This window comes from Macaca fascicularis, chromosome 7, assembly GCF_037993035.2.
Source record: "Macaca fascicularis isolate 582-1 chromosome 7, T2T-MFA8v1.1".
Lineage (NCBI taxonomy): Eukaryota > Metazoa > Chordata > Mammalia > Primates > Cercopithecidae > Macaca > Macaca fascicularis.
The window spans coordinates 132,204,875-132,222,421 of NC_088381.1; the positions used below are offsets into that span (position 1 = coordinate 132,204,875).

At 43.8% G+C, this 17,547-nt stretch overlaps 1 protein-coding gene across 5 annotated transcripts in view; it reads left to right on the forward strand.

Moving 5' to 3' along the window:
* Positions 1-17,547, forward strand: part of MTHFD1 (methylenetetrahydrofolate dehydrogenase, cyclohydrolase and formyltetrahydrofolate synthetase 1) — a 74,387-nt gene that overhangs the window by 3,303 nt on the left and 53,537 nt on the right. For all 5 annotated transcript variants that reach the window (XM_073997519.1, XM_073997520.1, XM_005561466.4 and 2 more), the window contains exon 2: positions 10,962-11,046. Coding sequence is in view for 3 of the 5 variants with exons in the window: in XM_005561466.4 (XP_005561523.3) it covers positions 10,962-11,046 (85 nt within the window). In the remaining 2 variants the exon portion in view is untranslated. The remainder of the gene's footprint in view (positions 1-10,961; positions 11,047-17,547) is intronic.

The following is a 17,547-nucleotide window of genomic DNA, read 5'->3' on the forward strand; positions in this document are numbered from 1 at the left end:
CCCGGCTAATTTTTGTATTTTTAGTAGAGATGGGGTTTCACCATGTTTGTCAGGCTGGTCTTGAACTCCTGACCTCAGGTTTCACCATGTTGGTCAGGCTGGTCTTGAACTTCTGTCCTCAAGTGATCTGTCCGCCTCTGCATCCTAAAGTGCTAGGATTATAGGCGTGAGTCACTGCGCCCAGCGCTTTGCTTTTTCTTTGTAGTCTTCCTCTCATTACCATGTTTCCCACCCTGCTGAGAATGCTATCCCTGACTTTTGTCCTCTTCTATTATTCTCCTTTTATACCTTCCTGGGATCCCGAACATTGACAGAGTTTAGCATTCCAGATTCCTTCTCTACCTGCTCTACTCTGTGGGAAACTGGGTACTTACATGATGGATTTAGTTGCCAAATTATCTTTCTTTGGAAGTAAAAGCCCCATTTCTTCCTTACGGGGAATTCTAAGGTTGCAGCCTGAATTTGACAACTGGGGGAAGGTCCGAGAGGTAGAGACAAGTATCTGTTCTTTGTGGGTATTTATTCACTTACTCAACAAATAGCTGTGTGTGTCCTCTAAGCCAGGCAATCTTCAAAGCTCTGAGACTCTTAACAGTGAACAGCCCAAATCCCTACCCTCATTAAATTTGCATACTGATGGGTAGAGACAGACGTTGAAATAGGTGAAACAAATTGTGAGCTGGTGAGAAGCACAAAGAGAACACCAGAGCAGAAAAGAGGGACAGGAATTTCTGTGGCTTGGTGGCTGCAATTTTAAATATGGGAGTCATAGTCTTTGTAAAAGTGACTTACGGGCAAAGACTTGAAGGAGGTGGAGCCATAAGCCTGCCAATTTTGTGGGGGAAATAGCTCCTGACCAAAAACACAGCCTGTGCCATGGACCTTTGTCCTCACCAGTTAGTAAATTACTGCTTTGGGGGTCAATGGCAATGGCCCTGTGAGAAGCTGACTGAGTAGAGGCTCCTGAGTAGAGGAACTTGACCCTGCCCTGGGCAGAAGTCTTTTAAAAGATTATGCGAAGTGGCTGGGCGGTGGCTCAAGCCTGTAATCGCAGCACTTTGGGAGGCCGAGACGGGCGGATCACGAGGTCAGGAGATCGAGACCATCCTGGCTAACGCGGTGAAACCCCGTCTCTACTAAAAAATACAAAAAACTAGCCGGGCGAGGTGGCGGGCACCTGTAGTCCGGAGAATGGCATGAACCCGGGAGGCGGAGCTTGCAGTGAGCCGAGATCTGGCCACTGCACTCCAGCCTGGGCGACAGAGCGAGACTGTCTCAAAAAAAAAAAAAAAAAAAAAGATTATGCAAAGTGGGAGAAGGATGTGCATTAGATAGTGTTGGAAGACCCACCTTGCTTTGTAGACAAGAAAGCATAGTTGTTCTGTAAGTACACCTTTCAAAGTGGGGCTTACTACAGTTATATGATTTCTTTGGTTTTCCCTTCCCTTAATTTGCTATAAATTAAGCCTGCTTTCTCCATTGGTGGCATTTTTCTTGATTAAGTCTCCTTTCTTTTTTTTTTTTTTTTTTTTTTGAGACGGAGTCTCGCTCTGTCGCCCAGGCTGGAGTGCAGTGGCCGGATCTCAGCTCACTGCAAGCTCCGCCTCCCGGGTTCACACCGTTCTCCTGCCTCAGCCTCCCGAGTAGCTGGGACTACAGGCGCCCGCCACCTTGCCCGGCTAGTTTTTTTGTATTTTGTAGTAGAGACGGGGTTTCACCGTGTTAGCCAGGATGGTCTCGATCTCCTGACCTTGTGATCCGCCCGTCTCGGCCTCCCAAAGTGCTGGGATTACAGGCTTGAGCCACCACGCCCGGCCGATTAAGTCTCCTTTCTAAAGAGACTAGTTGTGAAGAGGCAGATGGTTTGAGTAGGTGCTGCGAGTGTTTGCTGGCCAAGTGCAGGGCAAGTTGGGTATGTTTGTAAGCTCGCTGTGGATGGTAGCTCCAGAGCCTACGCACGGTGCTGCCTCCTTCTCTGTGCATCACTAGGTCATGCAATTTACCTCTGTGCCTTAGCTTCTGTATATTGGAGTAGTAATGTCACCTAACTCATAAGGTTGTTAGAATTAAATGAGTTAATACCTATAAAGCATTTAGAGAAGTCGTTGGTACACGGTAAGTTTTAGTAAATAGGTACTTAGAAAGTACTCATTGAATAAAAAAGTTATGTGTGTCTTTATCCAGCCTGTACCTTTGGGAGCTGGCTTATAATCTTGAGACTTAAAATTAGAATTTATCCTAGTGATCAAAGATAAAAGTTTGGAACCTTGGCTGTACATTTTAGCTACAGGGCTAGAAGAAGTGTTTTTGTAAAAATAATTTGCTTGCCATAGTGAAGGGCAGGTCTTCTTGGTTACTGAGTTAACATGGATAAGGCTTTTACTTTGTCTTGTAGATTAAATACATGTAGGCCCTTTTATGCTTAAAAAGATTTGCCTGGACAGGGCGTGGTGGCTCGTGCCTGTAATCCTAGGACTTTGGGAGGCCAAGGCAGGTGGATCACCTGAGGTCAGGAGTTGGAGACCAGCTTGACTAACATGGTGAAACCCCGTCTCTAGTAAAAATACAAAATTAGCAGGGTGTGGTGGCACATGCCTGTAATCCCAGCTACTCCAGAGGCTGAGGCAGGAGAATGGCTTGAACCTGGGAGGAGGAGGTTGCAGTGAGCTGAGATGGCACCATTGCACTCCAGTCTGGGCAACAAGAGCAAAACTCCATCTCAAAAAAAAAAAAAAAAAAAAAAATTTGCCTGTAATGAACTCCAAAGTGCAGGTTGTTCAAAAGTTACATGGAACCTTGACTGTCATAGCTGGATTGCTTCTGGAAGCCTGTGCAGGAGAGGTCAGAGTTCCAGAGAGGCTGGGACCTTCAGCTAGGACTCCAGCCAGGCTGTTGGGCAGGTAGCAGCGATAGTGCAGCAGAGCCCTGAGCTGGCAGCCAACTGCTATGGTCATGGCACCTGATTGGGGATGTGGTTTGCAAATAACTGTCTGTCCTTGTCCATCAGGGGGGTTGGGATCAGGCAGTTTGGGATTTGGGTAGTGGGGTTCTGAGCAGAGGTGTATGGTTCCCTGTTACATCCCCTATTTTCATGAAGAATCTTCTAGAAGGAAAGCTGGCCTAGCACAGAGGAGGGTCCTTGGAGTGGAGGGAAATGGCTCCCTTCTCCTCTAATTGACTCAGTAGAGGTTGGTAGAATAGAGGTTAGGGGGCAGGGACTGCTTGTGTGGCCTTGGAAAAGTTAGCCTCACTTTCCTCTCTGTGCAGTAGGGATGATGAGAACTGTCTACTTCCTGAGGTTGCCCCAAGGATTAAAAAAATGTAAGACTCTCAAAACAAGCTTCTGTGACATCCCATCCACAGTGCAGAAGGCCCCCATTCCCCCTGCACTGTGCAGTTGGCTCTCCTTTGCTCCCCTTAATTGACCAAAAAGCAGCTTCGGGCACCTTGTAAATCCTTGACCTCGAAGAAGTGGGTGGCTAAAGGTGCCACACTCAAGAATCCTCAGACGCTCAGCTACTACCCTTCCCCTCAATTTTGCAGTTTATGACACTTTAGCCAGAAGCGAAGTGACTTGCGCAGGTGTTCCAAGGTTGGTGGCAGAGGCTCGATGGTGCATTTCTTTCCCTACCATGGGCTTGTCATTGGCTTGCTAGAAGGAATTGCAAACTTCTACCCCCCAGCAGGAGACACCCTGACTTTGGTTCTGCCTGAGGCCTTTCCATTGTGAGGAAATCATTCCACCCCTCAGTCTGGTTGGGAAGCACCCAAACAGATTCTCTTCAAAAAGTCATTTTTGAGGTTATAGTCCAATTTTGACTGGTTAGAGACAGGTCAGACCTACTTACTTTGCTGGCTCAGCCTTTTTTTTTTTTTGCCCCTCACCACAAGCCTGGACAGGAGATGGACTGCTTGGTATCTGATGATTGAGAGGTCCCAGGAGATAAGGGAGCATTTCTGTAAAAAGGTTTTGCCAGAGCCTGTTAGGAACTTAATCTTAATCTTGACTGCAATGAATGACTTAACATGATAAGTGATCTTTGGGTTTAGGTGCCCAAATACCAGCCCCTCCTTAGTTAGCAGCCTTTTAGACCTAACCTTTTCTACCTAAGGTTTTCTTTAGTCTTTTTGAAAAGCAGGAAGGCCAGGTCCTTGTGAGGCTTTTCTCATTATGAGCTCTTGGCAGGTTCTTCCCTCCAAGTGGAGAACCCTTACCTTCTCCATTCTTTCTACATTCCCGTCTGATGATCCAGAGGCCTGCAAGGGACCTAGAGTTGTTCACTGGAGCCCTAGTCAGCTCTAGTGGCCAGATCTATGGTTAGGTAATCCTCCAATGGTGAGACTAATTCTCAGAGTTAGGACCAGCAGACTTGCTGGTATCACCTCTCCTTTGTTGACATATAGTTAAGCATAGCTTCTTACAGATCCTCGTACTCAGAGCCAACCCTGTCTTGTCTCAAAACTCTTGCTACTGGCAGAAGGTGATAAAATTGTGGCCTAGAGGCCAAATGTTTTTTGTTTGGCTTACAGAATTAGATTACTTCCCAACACATTTATTACTTTACAACATTAGATTACTTCCCAACACATTTATGCCTGTAGTTACACATAAAAATCTGGATGCCTGACTTTTTGAAAGGTATGAAAAGTTTAGCAATACTATGCTGTCTATTCTTCATGCCACCAATTCGTTGGATCTGAGTAGATGCTGCCTGCCCCCTTCATCCTTGAGTGGGTGGGGGTGGGGGAGGTGGGACCTCATTGTTCAGGAATCCTACCACACTTGGTTGCCTGTACCAGGACTCCGAAGGTGCTTTTCTCTTTGAGACCTTTTTCTGAATGAACTTAACGGTCCACTTTTAAAATCCTAAATTTTATAAAGCCTTAACCAATCCAACCCAGTCCATTTATTGCACTAGATCAGAGGTTGTCAAATGGGGCAGTTTTTTACTCCCTCTACCTCAGGGTACTGGGCATGCCTGGAGTCTTTTGGATTGTCATACGGGGAAGGGGTGTACTATTGGCATCTAGCGGTAGAAGCCAGGACTGGTGCTGAGCATCCCGCAGTGCACTGGATAGTCCCCTTAACAAAGGATGATCTGGTCCAAATGTCAGTGGTGCTGAGACTGAAAAACCCTGATCCAGAAGCTTAACATGAGTTATTGTGTCACTGTGCATGTGGATTAATGATGGTCTTTACCCTTACTAAGAATTATAGGATTCATTAAAATTTTACACTATTCTGACTTATTTTCATGTCATAAATATCAAGCAGTTTACCTTTGCTTTCTAAGGGCTTTGAGTTAGAGAGAATTGGATGGAAGAACTTTACATTGTAAACTTCTAATGAAGCATAAAATAGTTTCCTCACATTAAGCTTTCAAATATGTATTTGAGATACCTGTCAAATTTGGTAAATGTTTGGGTTAAATTATAATAATTTTTTGGTAAATATTCTTCAATGTAATAATAGTACTATTATCAATTGACTGTCTTGTATACTGATATAATGTAGCTTTTGCTATATTAGTGATAGGTGAAAATCAGTTTTCTTTCAACGAGAAGGTTAATTTAGTGTTTTAATTTGACTTAAATGACTATGAATTTGAAATACATGTATTTCTTAGAACACTAGGTGGCCTCACAATCACAATTATTTTTACAAGGAACTACATATTAAGTTTTTAAACATTTTTTGAAGGTTTTTTTTTTTTCGAGATGGAGTTTCGCTCTTGTTGCCTAGGCTGGAGGGCAGTGGCGCGATCTTGGCTCACGGCAACCTCTGCCTCCCGGGTTCAAGCGATTCTCCTGCCTCAGCCTCCTGAGTAGCTGGGACTACAGGCATGCGCCACCACGCCCGGCTAATTTTTTTTTTTTTTTTTTTTTTTTTTGTATTTTTAGTAGAGACGGGGTTTCACCGCTCAGGCTGTGTCAAACTCCCGAGCTCAGGTGATCCACCTGCCTCAGCCTCCCAAAGTGCTGGGATTACAGGCGTGAGCCACCGTGCCCGGCCGAAGTATTTTTTAGTAGTATGAAAATTGTTAATGAACAAATGAAATAAATCAACAAATAAACAAAATGGGAATAAGACATATTAAGTAAAACATTTGCGTTCTGCATTTTAAAAATCTTATAACAGCCGGGTGTCGTGGCTCATGCCTGTAATCCCAGCACTTTGGGCGGATCATGAGGTCCGGAGACAGAGACCATCCTGGCTAACACAGTGAAACCCTGTCTCTACTAAAAATACAAAAAATTCGCCGGGGCGTGGCGGTGGGCGCCTGTAGTCCCAACTACTCCGGAGGCTGAGGCAGGAGAATGGCGTGAACTCGGGAGGCGGAGCTTGTAGTGAGCCGAGATCGCGCCACTGCACTCCAGCCTGGGCGACAGCGAGACTCCGTCTAAAAAAAAAAAAAAAATCTTGTAACAGTAATCTATTGGGGCAGGGGGATACATTGTGTCCGTTTAGAAAAAGACCTGTGTCATGCGCGTTCATGTGAAGAAACCACCAAACAGGCTTTGTGTGAGCACCTGGCTGTTTATTTCACCTGGGTGCAGGCGGGCTAAGTCCCAAAAGAGAGTCAGCCCAGGGAGATAAGGGTGGGGCCCTTTTATAGGATTTGGGTAGGTAAAGGAAAATTACCGTCAAAGGGGCGGTTGTTCTCTGGCGGGCAGGAGTAGGGGGTCACAAGATGCTCAGTGGGGGAGCTTTTTGAGCCAGGAAGAGCCAGGAAAAGGAATTTCACAAGATAATATCATCGCTTAAGGCAAGGACCGGCCATTTTCACTTTTGTGGTGGAATGTCATCGGTTAAGGCCAGGCAGGGCATTTGCACTTCTTCTGTGATTCTTCAGTTACTTCAGGCCGTCTGGGCGTATACCTGCAAGTCACATGGGATGTGATGGCTTGGCTTGGGCTCAGAGGCCTGACAACCTGTTTTTTGTTGTTGTTGTTGTTGTTGTTGTTGTTTTAGAAGAAGCCCTGTTTTTTTTTGTTGTTGTTTTTTGTTTTGAAACGGAGTCTCAGTGGGTCACCCAGGCTGGAGCACAGTGGCAGGATCTCTGCTCACTGCAACCTCCGCCTCCCGAGTTCAAGCGATTCTCCTGCCTCAGCCTCCTGAGTAGCCGAGTCTACAGGCATGCACCACCACGCCTGGCTAATTTTTTGTATTTTTTAGTGGAGACGGGGTTTCACCATATTGGCCAGACTGGTCTCAAACTCCTGACCTCGTGATCTGCCCGCCTCGGCCTCCCAAAGTGCTGGGATTATAGGCGTCAGCTATCACACCCGGCCCAAAGCCCTGTATTTTGAAGGTGAATGTTCTTGGTTCTTCTCTGATCAGTTACTAAAGTTGTTTTTCCTGTGCCTTTTGAGAATTATTTGAGAACTCCTCTAAGCTTGTGGCACATTTCAGCATTTTTGCTGTCTAAAGGCAGCCTTATTTTAATCATGTACATTTCATGCTGCCTCCTTTGCCTACCATATAGCTTCTGTTGAAATGTCCATGTTATATTTTATTTTTATTTACTCATTTTTCTATATCCATAATAAGAGTTAAAGGTTATATTTTAGCAATGTGTTTTTTTCTCTGTCGTAACATGTTAAAGATTTAAAATTGAGCCATGATGTTAAACAGTGAATTGGAATTTATAATGGATTTGGCAAGAATGATTATATAAGACTTTGGACCAAAGAGAGCCTGGATGACTGTGTAGGGGTATTGGGGTATGCCCAGCACCACATCTGATTGTCATTTAGGGGAGCAGCTAGGCCTGGAACTGCTGGGGTGTGAACACTGTGGTATTCCCTGTTCTCTTGTCTCAGAGCGAACTGTGGTCTTTATCCAGGTCTAATCCCAGTTTAAAAAGAAAAAAAATCCAATGGTCTATTCTTTTGAGCTATATTATTGTAGAGAATACTGATTTGAAAAAACAAGGTCACTAACTAGAAATAAAATTTGAGCTGGGTGCAGTGGCTCATACCTGTAATCCCAGCATTTTTGGGAGGCCAAGGTGGGAGGATCACTTGAGCTCAGTTCAAGATCAGCCTGGGCAACATGGCAAAACCCCATCTCTACAAAAAATACAAAAATTAGCTGAGTGTGGTGGTGTGCACCTATAGTCCCACCTACTTGGGAGGCTGAAGTGGGAGGATGGCTTGAGCCCAGAAGGTGGAGGTTGCAGTAAGCTGTGATTGTGCCACTGCACTCCAGCCTGGGCGATAGAGCCAGACCCTGTTCCAAAAAAAAAAATAATAAAATAAATAAATAAAAATAAATAAAAATTGGAAATCTTGGGTATGACTTCTTTCTTGTACCATTCAACATTCTTGATGTTTACTAGGCCAGTCCAAATAATCTATTTCTTGTGTGCCTGTTTATGTCAGTTTTTTTGTGACATGTGGAGAAGTGGAGCTGAGAGTAACCAAATTAGAATGAAGGAAGAGCTGTTTGTGAATGTCCATGTGACAAATGACAAAACTGGTTTTCCAAGAGGGACAGAGCTTGTTCAAGTTGAATGTTGTATCATATATCATAACTGGGCAAGGTTGAGCTATTCAGGTATTTATTTATGGATGTAATTTCATTTACTTGACATCCTAGAGTATTGTTGATGTCACGCATGTCCGTGTGAAGAGACCACCAAACAGGCTTTGTGTGAGCAATAAAGCTTTTTAATCACCTGGGTGCAGGCGGGCTGAGTCCGAAAAGAGAGTCAGCAAAGGGACATGAGTGTGGGGCCAGATAAGTGTGGGGCCGTTTTATAGGATTTGGGCAGGTAAAGAAAAATTACGGTCAAAGGGGGGTTGTTCTCTGGCGGGCAGGAGTGGGGGTTACAAGGTGCTCAGTGGGGGAGGTTTTTGAGCCAGGAAGAGCCAGGAAAAGGAATTTCACAAGATAATATCATCGCTTAAGGCAACGACCGGCCATTTTCACTTCTTTTGTGGTGGAATGTCATCAGTTAAGTCAAGGCAGGACATTTGCACTTCTTTTGTGATTCTTTAGTTACTTCAGGCCATCTGGGCATACACGTGCAAGTCACAGGGGATGCGGTGGGCTTGGCTTGGGCTCAGAGGCCTGACAGTTGAGAAGTTGTATGTTAGTAAATTGATCGTCTTAGTTTTGCAAGAGGTTATACTTTTTTTCACTCTAATAAGGAGACTGCAGGAGGTTATACTTTTAACCTTGTGTTAAATTCTTGGTAAGGAAAATTCCTTTGTGAATTATAATATAATTTGTAAGTTTATGCTGAATTTGGAGGGGGATTCATTGATTTATCATTCAACCTTATGTGGATACCCTGTGGTAATCTTACTAGTGTAGGTTGAGCAAAAGGTGTGTGCTTGAGTTTGTTCCTATAAAATTTTTTCATGACAGCACCTGGAGAGTGGAAATGTGAAAAAAGATGAGGATCGGCACTTTCTAGAAGTGTTGGTCTAAGTTTTCATTTGTTTACTATATGATTTTGAATGCCATCAACTAATACATTTTCAATTATCCCTGAACCCTTTGGTCAGTTAGTGTCAGTAGGAGTTAGAAAAGATCCAGTTGGCCGGGAACGGTGGCTCACTCCTGTAATCCCAGCACTTTGGGAGGCTGAGATGGGTGGATCATGAGGTCAGGAGTTCAAGACCAGCCTGACCAACATGGTGAAACCCCATCTCTACTAAAAATACAAAAATTAGCTGGGCATGGTGGCACGCGCCTGTAATCTCAGCTACTCCGGAGGCTGAGGCAGCAGAATCGCTTGAACCCAGGAGGCAGAGGTTGCAGTGAGCAGATATCGCACCATTGCACTCTAGCCTGGGCAAGAACAAGTCCCCGTCTCAAAAAAAAAGAAAAAAGAAAAAGAGCCACGTCTACTTGTGGCCTGGAAAATTGATGGGAAGTTCCTGTACACATTAAACCAGATAATGTCCATTCACTGGTGTTTTTATTTTATTTTTTTTGGAGACAGTCTTGCTCTATCATCCTGGCTGGAGTGCAATGGCACCATCATAGCTCACTGCAGCCTCAACCTCCTGGGTTCTACCCATCCTCCTGCCGCAGCCTCCTGAGTAGCTGGGACTACAGGTGCCTGCCACCACTCCCAGCTAATTTTTTATTTTTTGTAGAGATGGGGTCTCACTATGTTGCCCAGGATAGTCTTAAACTCCTGTTCTAAAGCAATCCTCTTGCTTTAGCCTCCCAAAGTCCTGAGATTACAGGCATGAACCATTGCCTGCTCCTGGCCAGTGTTTTTGATTTAAAAGAGAAATACAAGCCGGGCTCAGTGGCTCACGCCTGTAATCCCAGCACTTTGGGAGGCCAAGGTGGGGGGATCACCTGAGGTCGGGAGTTTGAGACCAGCCTGACCAACGTAGAGAAACTCTGTGTTTACTAAAAATACAAAATTAGCTGGGCGTGGTGGCGCATGCCTGTAATCTCAGCTACTTGGGAGGCTGAGGCAGGAGAATCGCTTGAACCTGGGAGATGGAGGTTGTGGTAAGCCAAGATCGTGCCATTGCACTCCAGCCTGGGCCGTGAGAGCAAAACTTCATCTAAAAAAAAAAAAAAAAGAGAGAGAGAGAGAGAAATACAGGCCCAGTGCAGTGGCTCACGCCTGTAATCCCAGCACTTTGGGAGGCCAAGGTCGTAGATCGCTTGAGCCCAGGAAATCAAGACCAGCTTGGGCAATGGTGAAACCCCATCTCTATCAAAAGTACGAAAATTAGCCAGGTATGGTGGCACACACCTGTAAAGTCCCAGCTACTCAGGAGGCTGGGGCGAAAGGATCACTTGAGCCCAGGAGGTCGAGGCTGCCGTGAGCCTTGATTGTGCCACTGTACTCCCAGCCGGGGTGACAGAGCGAGACCCTGTGTTAATAAACAAACAAATAAAAGAGAAATACATCTAATAATCTGCATCACTTATCTGTGCTTGGAACATTCAATATTAACTCCACCCTTTCCTTTTTCTCTAGGCAAATAAGGGCGAGACTGAAAAATCAAGTCACTCAGTTGAAGGAGGAAGTACCTGGTTTCATACCAGGCCTGGCAATATTACAGGTATTATGATAGTTTATTTCCATTAATGTTGTCTTTGCTTGATTTCTTAATATCATTTCACACCTCTCCCTCTACTTTCCTTTCCTTTTTTTTTTTTTTGGCTGCTGTGTAATCTCATGCCTTTTCAGTCTCTCTTGACAGGTTCCCCCTCTTTGGCTCAGTTTCTAAATGTTGGCATATCCCGGCCCTCTGCTCTTCTCTGTGGATACCCTTTCTCTAGGCCAGTGTCTCTTAACTTTTGGTCTTAACTTAGGGCCCCTTTACAATCTTTTTTTTTTTTTCCTTTAATTTAATGTATTTATTTATTTACTTTTGAGAGAAAAGGTCTTACTCTGTTGCCAGGCTGGAATGTAGCAGTGCAATCATAACTCACTGTAGCGTTGAACTCTTGGCTTCAAGCAGTCCTCCTGCCTCTGCCTGCCAAAGCATTGGCATTATAGGCGTGAGCCACTGTACTTGGCCCCCTTTACACTCTTAAAGATGTAAGACCTCAAGGAGCTATTGTTTATACAGATTTATCCATTAATGTTTACTGTATTAGAAATTAGGAAGTTTTGGCCAGGCACGGTGGCTCATGACTGTAATCCAGCACTTTGGGAGGCCAAGGTGGGCAGATCACCTGAGGTCAGGAGTTTGAGACCAGCCTGGCCAACATGGTGAAACCCTACCTTTATTAAAAACACAAAAATTAGCTGGGTGTGATGGTGGGCGCCTGTAATCCCAGCTACTCAGGAGGCTGAGGCAGGAGAATTGCTTGAACCTGGGAGGTGGAGGTTACAGTGAGCCAAGATTGTGCCACTGCACTCCAGTCTGGGTGACAGAGATTCCGTCTAAAAAAAAAAAAAGAGAGAGAGAGAAATTAGGAAGTTTTAAAAATGTTTATTCATTTAAAAATGCCAATAGTAAGCTCATTTATTATATGTTAACATAAATAACATTTTATGGAATAATAACTTTTTTAAAAACAAAATTTAGTGAAAAGAGGCATTATTTTATATTTGTGCACACCTCTTTCCTGTATGGCTTAATAGAAGAGAGCTGGAGTCTTATCTGCCTCTGCATTCAGTCTTTTGCTGTGTGCTGGTTTGATTGAAATATATGGAGAAAATTTGGCTTCATACAGATGTGTAGCTGTAAAAGGGAAGAACTTTTTAAATAGTCTTTCCAGGTAATTGTGGGTATTTTTCTTTGATGTTGTACCAGGACTCAGTAAGTAAAGTTTTAAAAGATTAGTTGCAATGTAGAATCTGAAACGTCATCAGTGAACTTTGATACTTTGTTACATCTTCTCAGACTTGCATACTTTGCTACATCAAAATGTTACATTTGGAATGAATATTTACCCCATGCATGGTTTTGTAACATCCTTTGTTCCTCATTTGGAAAATAATAAGTTCCCTGAATTATGCAGATCTTCCAAATGTTAACATTTCATTATGCAATATGAAAGAATTGGAATCATTAACATCACCAAGCTCATCAGAGAAGTTTTCAAGTATTGAGAAGCTGTCAAGCTCACAGGGGTGGATAAAAAATTTTAACTTTCACCCAAAAACTCACGTTTTATCATTGGCAACAAATACAATTAATTGTTTCTCTGGAAATACCAGGCTCACTTTATTCATTTTTGAGAAAATATTTGTCAGATACTCAAGCCTGAATAATCATTGCTTGTCAGTTGTTATTTCAAGTAAAGATGGTGTTCCATATAAAAATGCATCTGTTTCAGCTAACAAGGCAAAAAAGCACAAGTGCAGCCTGGACAACAAAGTGAGACCCCATCTCTACAAAAAAATTAAAAAATGAGTCAGGAGTGGTAGTACAGACCTGTGGTCCCAACTACATGAGAGGGAGGCAGGAGGATCACTTGAGCCCAGGAAGTCAAGGCTGCAGGGAGTTGTATTCATGCCACTGTACTCCAGCTTGGGTGACAGAGTGAGACCCTGTCTCAAACAAACAAACAAAAAATGCACAAATACTTTAGTAACAACCACAACCACTGTACTTCTGTATATAGCAGAAGTGCATTATAAGTGCTTCCCAATTCCTTACATAGACTTAAACACACATGCACTCAAGAGTTGAGGTATGTGTGTGTGTGTGTATATATATATATATAATTTACTCAGTACAGTGGTACAGTGGCACAATCTTGGTTCACTGCAACCTCCATCTCCCAGGCTCAAGTAAGTGAGTGATCCTCCCACTCAGTCTCCAGAGTAGCTGCGATTACAGGCATACACCACCATGCCTAATTTTTTTTTTGAGACCGAGTCTTGTTTTATCGCCTAGGCTGGAGTGCAGTGGTGCACTGCAGCCTCCACCTCCCAGGTTCATGCAGTTCTATTGCCTTAGCCTCCTGAGTAGCTGGGATTACAGGTGCCTGCCATCATGCCCTGCTAATTTTTTTTTTTTTTTGAGACAGAGTCTTGCTCTATCCCCCAGGTTGGAATGTAGTGGCGTGATCTCAGCTCACTGAAACCTTTGCCTCCTGGGTTCAGGTGATTCTCATGCCTCAACCTCCCGAGTAGCTGGGATTACAGGTGCCATGCCTGGCTAATTTTTGTAATTTTAGTAGAGATAGGGTTTCACCACATTGGCCAGGCTGGTCTTGAACCCCTGACCTCAGGTGATCCACCTGCCTCAGCCTCCCAAAGTGCTGAGATTACAGGTGTGAGCCACTGCGCCCGGCCTTAATTTTTTGTATTTTTTTGTAGAGATTTTTTTTGCCTTTTTGCCCAGGCTGGTCTCGAACACTGGGACTCAAAGTGATCCTCCTGTCTCAGCTTCCCAAAGTGCTGAGATTATAGGCATGAGCCACTGTGCCCGGCCTTAATTTTTTGTATTTTTTTGTAGAGATGGTTTTTCGCCTTGTTGCTCCGGCTGATCTTGAACTCCTGGGCTCAAAGTGATCTTCCCACCTTTAGTCTCCCAAAGTCCTGGGATTACAGCATGAGCCACTGTGCTTGGCCACGTTAAGAAAATTAATAATGTATATTTCTTTATCAAGGGCCGTCCTAGTGAAACTGGCATCTAGTTTTACTGAGTGTGTGTGGTAGCGAAGGATACCTTGACAACTAGTCCAAAGCCATTGTCTTGATTTGTGCGGGTTCACTAATAGTCTTACACACCATTGCTTTTGCACCATCAGTACAGATGTTAACACAATTAAAAAGGCAAACAGCATTGTAGTGGTATTATAATGAAACTAGCCTGGCCCAAATAAATCTTTCAAAAGGTCTTGGGGTCCCTAAAGAGTGTGTGGGCCATACTTTCAGAACCATTATTTTAGGCAGTTTCATCTATCAGGCCAGTGACTTCTAAATCTAGATCTCTTCTGAGCTCCAGGCTCTTGATCTGGGACACCACTGGTTTCCTTCCCTCCTTGGAGTCTCCTTTGCTTGTTGTTGCTCATCACCCTAATACCTAAACCATTTGAATGCCTTGGGACTCACCCTTGAGGTCTCTTCCCTGTCTTATTCTTTCCCTAAGTGACCTCACCCAGTCCCATAGCTTCATGAGCGAATACTTCCAAATTTAGGTCTCTATCCCGAGTTTCTTCCCTGAGCTCCAGATTCACCCAGTAGGGAGGTATTCAATAAATATTTTTATGGACAAATGTATGAAGGAATGTTTACAGTCTTGATTTGGATGACAGGAAACTCAAGGCTTTCATTTGAAACTCCCGTCAGAGTTTCACCCAACTTGGACATAGTCTCCCTTACAATCTATATGTATGTCTCGAATACATCATTTAATCCCTTGCTAAGTTTCTATCCCTTGTTTATTAAGAATGTCAAAGTAGGCATTGTGCGGTGGCTCACGCCTGTAATCTCAGCACTTTGGGAGGCTAAGGCTGGTGGATCACTTGAGGTCAGGAGTTTGAGACCAGCCTAGCCAACATGGTGAAATCCCATCTCTACTCAAAATATAAAAATTAGCCAGGTGTGGTGGTGCACACCTGTGATCACAGCTACTCAGGAGGCTGAGGCAGGAGAATCGCTTGAACCCGGGGGACGGAGGTTGGAGTGAGCCGAGATCGCGCCACTGTACTCCAGCCTTAGACTCTGTCTCAAAAAAAAAAAAAAAAGTCAAAGTGAATACTACTTAAATATCCCTCTCTCCTCTGCTGTTTGTCTAAAAGGGCTTAGCTGAGAAGAAAAGCACAGAAGGCCTGTCACTCTCTGCCTGGCATGTTCTCTGCTGTGGTGGATTTTCCCTTTTTTGCAAATTACTAAGAATCAAAAGTATATGTTGTGGGTGTATACTGGTACATTTGGTGACTGGTTATATCTTGGCTTATTTTTGCAAATTGTTTGTTGTAGAAAGAGTAAATGTCATAGGCAAGAAGTATACCCTTTTAAAAGAAATATTGAGTTCCCCCCCATTTTAAAAATTAACTTCCAACCTTGTTTTTTTACATTTATTGATGACAAATGTTTTTATTACATAAACACTGTTCTACAGCTAGTCTCATGTCCTTGCTGATAAAAAAAAGTGGTAGAATCTTTTAATTTTGTACTTTAGCACCAGAGTCAACAGCTTTCTGTGATACAAGATTTATGTAATACATTGTAATCACATCTCCCTGCCTCAGACCTCTAGTCTTTTTCACTCTGGTGCTGGCACCACCGTCTTCCCTGAGCCAGAAGCCTGAGGCCGTCTCCTTACTGAGCTCTCTTCCTCACTCCCTGCATCCAGTTAGGGGCTATTGTCCTGTTGATTCTGCCTCTCATCAACTCTTGGAATCTGTTGCCTCCCCTTGATTCCTACTGCTCCCAACCCTGGGAACACTATAGTTACCTGCTTAATGATTTGGGGGTTCTATCTAGATACCTCCTGTCTGTCCTCCTGATGGCAATTTCAACCCTTGTTAAAATGCAAGTCTGATCACAATCTATCCAGCCACATTCACTCTCCATCCTTTACCAGAATGATAGTACAAGTTGAGTATCCCTTATCTGAAATACTTGGGACGAGAGTGTTTTAGATTTTGGAATCTGTATATACATAGGGATGAGATCCAATTCTAAAGCAAAATTTATTTATGTTTCGTTATATACCTTATACTTGTAGACTGAAGGTAATTTTATAGAAGTGTGTGTGTATATATACACCCATATATATATATATTTTGAGACGGAGTTTTGCTCTTGTCGCCCAGGCTGGAGTGCAATGGCACGATCTCGGCGCACTACAACCTCCACTTCCCGGGTTCAAGGAACCCTGCCTCAGCCTCCCGAGTAGCTGGGATTACAGGCGTGTGCCACCACACCTGGCTAATTTTTATATTTTTAGTTGAGGTGGGGTTTCACCATGTTGGCCAGGCTGGTGTCAAACTCCTGACCTCAAGTGATCTGCCTGCCCTGGCCTCCTAAAGTGCTGGGATTACAGGCATGAGCCTCCGCACCCAGCCTAGAATTTAAATTCCTCTGGGAAAGCATACAACACTGAGCCTGGCACAGTGTGCCCTCCACGACCTGGCTTTCTCTTTCTGCCCCGACCTCTCAAAGTGCTGGGATTACAGACGTGAGCCACTGCGCCCGGCCAATTTTATATATTTTTAATAATATTGTGCATGAAATGCACTTTTAACTGTGTTTTGACTGTAAGCCATCACATGAGGCCAGGTGTGGAATTTTCTACTTTTGGCATTGTCAGTGCTCAAAGTTTCTGATTTTGGAGCATTTTGGATTTGTGTTTTTGTTTTTTGTTTTTGTTTTTTGAGACAGGGTCTCACTCGATTGTCCAGGCTGGAGTGCAGTGGTGTGATCACAGTTCATTGCAGCCTGGATCTCCCAGGCTCAAGCTATCCTCCTGTCTCAGCCTCCCGAGTAGCTAGGACTACAGGCATCCAGTTAATTTTAGTATTTGCAACAGAGTTTCTCCATATTGCCCAGGCTAGTCTCAAACTGAGCTCACATGATCTGCCTGCCTCGGCCTCCCAAAGTGCTGAGCCACTGCACCTGACCGATTTTGGATTTTTGAGTTAGGGATCTTAAACCTGTACTACTTATATAGAGTGTTTACAATAGTTCAAATGATTTGTTTATATTTCTAATTGTTCTATGTTTTATCTATGTTTTATACTACCCTACGAGGTAGGAGATGGCCCCTTATAGCCATAGTAACTCATGCTCAAAGATCTTGGGTAGCTTGCCCAAAGCCAGTCAGGAAGGGACTGAGTCTGGGAAATGAACCTAGGTCTGTCTCTGAAACCCATTTGTTCTTCCTCTTTGTTTTTCTAATTCCTTAGCAATGCATTCAAGAACATTCATGATCTGGCCCAAGTATATATTTAAAAGTTGAGTTTTCATTTTTTTTAAATAAAATGGATGAGTAACTTCCCAAATAACTGAATATTTATAGGAAATTAAGACTTGACTTTTCATTATAAGAGATACTAATGGACTAAGCATGGTGGCTCACGCCTGTAATCCCAGCACTTTAGGAGGCCAAGGTGAGCGGCTTGCTTGAGCCCAGGAATTTGAGACCAGCCTG